The 5,292-nt window shown below is 40.6% G+C and overlaps 1 protein-coding gene and 1 long non-coding RNA gene across 2 annotated transcripts; one reads left to right on the forward strand and one right to left on the reverse strand.

Annotated features, from left to right (window-relative positions):
* The first annotated feature begins 835 nt into the window (after positions 1 to 835).
* Positions 836 to 1,187, forward strand: LOC109237241. The gene is made up of 2 exons (XR_002069615.1): positions 836 to 1,026; positions 1,124 to 1,187. It is a non-coding gene; the product is annotated as an uncharacterized LOC109237241 (long non-coding RNA).
* Positions 1,188 to 1,766: 579 nt separating this feature from the next.
* Positions 1,767 to 2,426, reverse strand: LOC109237238. The gene is made up of 2 exons (XM_019403518.1): positions 2,273 to 2,426; positions 1,767 to 2,194 (listed from the first exon to the last, which is right to left on the reverse strand). The coding sequence occupies exons 1-2, from the start codon at positions 2,424 to 2,426 to the stop codon at positions 1,767 to 1,769; spliced, it is 582 nt and encodes a 193-aa protein (XP_019259063.1).
* Positions 2,427 to 5,292: the final 2,866 nt, after the last annotated feature.

Here is a 5,292-nt window from a genome sequence, read left to right on the forward strand (position 1 = left end):
GTGTGGATAAGTGGGGCTCAATAACAATTGACATGTGATGGGTAGACATTCTTTATAAATAGAGGCTAACCCCCTTTTTCCCTAGCTATTAGAAAACCCTAGCGTATTCTGCCTCTTAAATACGTGGTAAAGGAAGATGTCCCGTCGGTCAAGTTCTCCGGGCCGTGAGAGCGCTTAGTTAGTGAATCGTGAAAGTTGGTCTCAGGCTTAATCGTCGTTTGTTGTCGTTGCTGAATCCATGGAGTTTAATGGTACGCTTCCTTAGACGACTTTAACTCAAGATTATGATTTTATATCTGTCTAATTATGTCTTAATCTCTGCTATAGTTGCGATTAATTTATCTTACAAAAACAATCCAAAATATATTTTGTATTCACCGTCATTTTTGCACTGTTTTAGACAAAACCTCAAAGTTCTGAGCACACACGGGGTTACAAAAGCATTGCATTATGAACAAACAACGAAGTTTAAGCTAACAGGACTTTTCTTTGTGTTTCTTCTAAGATCAAAACAACAAGGCATTAAAGCTTTAATTCCCAGCCTTAATTAGCTTACCCTATGTTCTAGATATAAATAAGATTTGTGGTAACTAAATAGGAGTATTATATAAAGTCCATAACTAAATACACACAAGCACATATGTGTCTGTGTCTTGCGTGTGTGTGTGGACATTATGGGTATTTCCTTAGTGGAGAAATCTTCACTTATTAGCTCATCAAAGGTGTTTTTGCATCCTAATTTTTATCAGAAAGAAAACCAGTTATGTGTCGGCCGACAGTTTCAAGGGAGGAGGAATTTGCGAACAAGGAGAGTATTGAGGCAGAGTCTTATAGCGGCTATAAGTGAAAATTTGATCAAAGTTGTACCTGAAAAGGCAGTAAAATTCAAAGTGAGAGCCGTAGTTACAGTGAGGAACAAGAACAACGAAGATCTGAAGGAAACAATTGTTAAGCATTTGGATGCTTTCACTGATAAATTTGGAAGGAATGTTTCCTTAGAGCTCATTAGCACTGACATCGACCCAAGTAAGTATCACACTTCCAATAACCTGATCAAAGGTCTCTTATTAAGATTTGGCTTTATCTGTTGTGAACTGATTCTATTTCATTTTAATATATATAGATACAAAAGGGCCGAAGAAAAGCAACCAGGCAGTGTTGAAGGATTGGTCTAAGAAATCGAACTTGAAAACAGAAAGAGTAAATTACACAGCAGAATTTGTGGTGGATTCGAATTTTGGGACTCCAAGTGCGATCACAGTGACTAACAAGCACCAACAAGAGTTCTTTCTGGAGAGTATTACGATTGAGGGATTTGCATGTGGTCCAGTTCATTGCCCCTGTAAGTTTCAGGAGCTCTCTCACCAGATAAAGCTCGCGTCACTTATGATTATAAATGGTTCTTTAATTTCTTTACTAGTCTAAGATACAACAACAATAACAACAACCCAGTATAATCTCACTAGTGCGGTCTGGGGAGGGTAGAGTGTACGCAGACCTTACCCCTACCTCTAAGAAGGCAGAGAGGCTGTTTCCAGTAGACCCTTGACTCGGAAAAGATAAAAGGACAACAACAAGCATATCAATCGGAAAACCAGAGCAAAAATACAAAAGTTACAGTAAGTACTGTAATCAGAAAGCCGAAACGAAAGCAATAACAAGTTATAACAGAAGTCAAGGGATACAACAATACACAAACATGACAACACTCGGCTACCTATCCTAACCATTTACCTTTATTCTTAACTTCCATACCTTCTATGTCCTCAGTAAACCTTTACCTTTATTCTCAACTTCCATACCTTCCTATCCATGATCTTGTCCTCAGTAAGCTGGAGCACTGCCATATCCTGCCTAATCACCTCTCCCCAATACTTTTTCGTCTTTCCTCTACTTCTCCTCAAGCCCTCCAGGGCCAACCTCTCGCACCTCCTCACCGGAGCATCTGTGTCTCTCCTCATCACATGCCCGAACCATTTAAGTCTCGCCTCCCGCATTTTGTCCTCCACAGGGGCCACGCCAACCTTATCCCGAATAACTTCATTTCTAATTCTATCTAACCTGGTATGCCCCCACATCCATCTCAAGATCCTCATTGCAACTACCTTCATCTTATAGACAAAGGAGATCTTGACTGGCAAACACTCCGCCTCATACAACATAGCTGGTCTAATAACTGCTCTATAGAACTTACCTTTAAGTTTTTGCGGCACATTCTTATCACACATAACACCAGAAGCGAGCCTCCATTTCATCCACCCCGTCCCAATACGATGTGTAACATCCTCATCGATCTCCCCATTCCCTTGAATAACTGACCCAAGGTATTTAAAACTTTCTCTCCTAGGGATGACTTGAGAATCAAGCCTCAAATCTTCATCCACTACCTGAATCGCGTCACTGAACTTGCACTCCAAGAATTCCATCTTAGTCCTGCTCAACTTGAAAACTTGAAACCTTTAGAATCTACGGTTTGCCTCCAAACCTCTAACCTCTCGTTAACACCGGTCTCTTCAATCAGCACAATGTCATCTGCAAATAACATGCACCACGGCACCTCCCCTAGAATGTGGTGCGTCAGAGTATCGATCGCCAAGGCAAATAGAAATGGGCTAAAGGTTGACCCTGGTGCAACCCCATCACAACTGGGAAGTGTTCGGAGTCCCCTCCTACGGTCCTCACTCGAGTCTTAGATCCATCATACATGTCCTTAATAGCTCTAATATATGCAACAGGAACACCTCTAGCCTCGAAATATCTCCACAGAACCTCCCTCCATACTTTATAGTAAGCATTCTCTAAGTCGATGAACATCATATGTAAATCCCTCTTCCTCTCCCTATATTGCTCCATCAACCTCCTAACAATATGGATAGCTCCGTAGTTGAACGTCCCAGCATATATCCGAACTGGTATTCAGAAATAGTCACGATCCTCCTCAACCTCAGCTCTACCACTCTCCCCCAGACTTTCATAGTATGGCTTAGTAACTTGATGCCCCGATAGTTGTTGCAACTTTGGATATCACCCTTGTTCTTATATTGCGGGACCATCGTACTCCATCTCCATTCTTTGGAAATCTTATTCGTCCTAAAAATATCATTAAATAACCCAGTGAGCCACTCCAAGCGCGCCCTACCCACGCTCTTCCAAATTTCCACCAGGATCTCATCTAGACATGTCGCTCTCCCCCTGCTCATTTTATGCATAGCCTCCTCAACCTCCGCGACTCTTATGCGCCTATAATACCCAAAGTCTCGATGACTCTCCGAGTGCTCTAAGTCACCTAGCTCAATGTTCCTACCTCTCTCTTCGTTCAAGATTTTATGAAAGTAAGTCTGCCATCTTCGGTGAATAAGTGCCTCCTCCAACAAAACTCTGCCTTCCACGTCCTTGATGCACTTCACTTTGTCCAGGTCACGGGCCTTCTTTTCTCGTACGTTGGCTAGTTTGTAAAGCTTCCTATCCCCTCTTTTGCTCTAAGTTCTTCGTAAAAGCGATCAAACACAGCAGTCTTGGCTGCTGTGACCGCTAACTTTGCTTCATTCTTAGCTATCTTATACCTCTCCCAATTTGTCCTCTTTTCCACCTTGTCCACGCTCTCTAATTACTAGATATATGCCGCTTTATTGGCTTCCACTTTTAGTCGAACCTCGGTATTCCACCACCAATCCCCTCTGTGGCCACCAGACGAGCCCTTTGAAACCCCTAATATCTCTCTAGCAGCCTCCCTAAAGCAATTTGCAGTCACAATCCACATACCACTCGTGTCCGCACTACTACTCCAAGCTCCCGTGTCCAGCAACTTAACCACCAACTCCTATGCTCTGTCTTTAGCCAAATCTCCCCACTTGATCCTAGGTAGACCAAACACAACCCTCTTTCTCTGCTTCCTCATGATCTCTAAGTCCATAACCAGAAGCCTATGCTGAGTTGTGAGGTTCTCACTCCGGATGATTTTGCAGTCTGCACACAGGCCTTCATCAAATTTCCTGAAGAGTAGATAATAAATCTGGGTCCTAGCCACCAAACTCTGAAAGGTGACCAAGTGCTTCTCCTTCTTCGGGAAATGTGAGTTAGCTATCACCAAATCGAAAGCCTTAGCAATATCCAGCAGTGAAGTTCCACCTCCATTTCTAACTCCGAAACCAAAGTTGCCATCCACATCATCATAGCCCCCAAATGTCTCCCTAATATGGCCATTGAAATCTCCTCCTATGAAAGGCTTCTCTATGTGCGAAATACCACGCACAACCTCATCCAAATCCTCCAAGAAACGCCTTTTGACCTCTTCGTCCAAACCTACTGTTGATACCCAATTTTTTCTCATATATTTTCAAATACATACATACATACATATATATATATATATATATATAATTTTTTTTATAGTTTTTTTATAGTTTTTATATATATATATATATACATACATACATACATTCAGAATATTACATATGCAGTTATAAACATGCATAAGTATTTTTATAATTTTTTTTATAGTTTTAAAAGCTCCAAATCAATTTATTTCTTCTCCTTTTATTATATAAATATCCAATAATTATTCTTCTTACTACTTTTATGATGATTTAGCCATCTAAATTCATTATTTATGCCAACATAGCGTTTGAATATTTTTAGTACATTTTTGTAATTACATTTATATTTTTTAGCTAAATTGCATATCTTTGCAATAATAGCCCTTACTAATGTATAATTACATTCTTTATGCATAAAATGATCTTTTATACTTTTAATTTTATTTCATTTTAGTGCACAAAGATTTTTTTTGGTACTCATTTATTATTTTTTATAAATTATTTAGTCATTGAAATTAGCTATTTAAAATCTGGCCCTATTTTCTATTTCAATTCTGATCCAAATTTGACCCAATATCCAGCCCAATATTAACCTAAACCTACCTAGCCCAAACCTTAATGCCCGACCCGTCCCCAATCTCATTCAATCTCGGTCGTTGATCATAGAGATCAATGGCCACAGTTAACTCCTTCCTTTTTTAGTTCCAAACGACCCCCAAACCCTCTCATTTTCACCAACCACCACCCTGAAATCCCTTTCCTCTCAAAAAGCTCTCAAGCCCTAACCCTAATTTACCCACATCACCAATCATCTACTGCCTTTCATGGTGTTTCCCCACCACCACCAGGCCCTTTAAATGGCCCTCTCGTACGTTGNNNTTTGGGACTACGGGTTAGATTCCCGGGAGATCCCCCTGCACATTTACTTTGGGACTACGGGTTAGATTCCCGGGAGATCCCCCTGCACATTTACTTT

The sequence above is a fragment of the Nicotiana attenuata genome, unplaced genomic scaffold (genome assembly GCF_001879085.1).
Source record: "Nicotiana attenuata strain UT unplaced genomic scaffold, NIATTr2, whole genome shotgun sequence".
Taxonomy (NCBI): Eukaryota; Viridiplantae; Streptophyta; class Magnoliopsida; order Solanales; family Solanaceae; genus Nicotiana; species Nicotiana attenuata.

Bases quoted from the DNA above. Each gene is read 5' to 3' on its own strand.
- LOC109237238 (XM_019403518.1), bottom strand. From the start codon at position 2,426: ATGGAATTCTTGGAGTGCAAGTTCAGTGACGCGATTCAGGTAGTGGAT. The intron at 2,195-2,272 runs GTATTGGGACGG...AAAAACTTAAAG, and splicing joins CGATGAGGATGTTACACATC to GTAAGTTCTATAGAGCAGTT.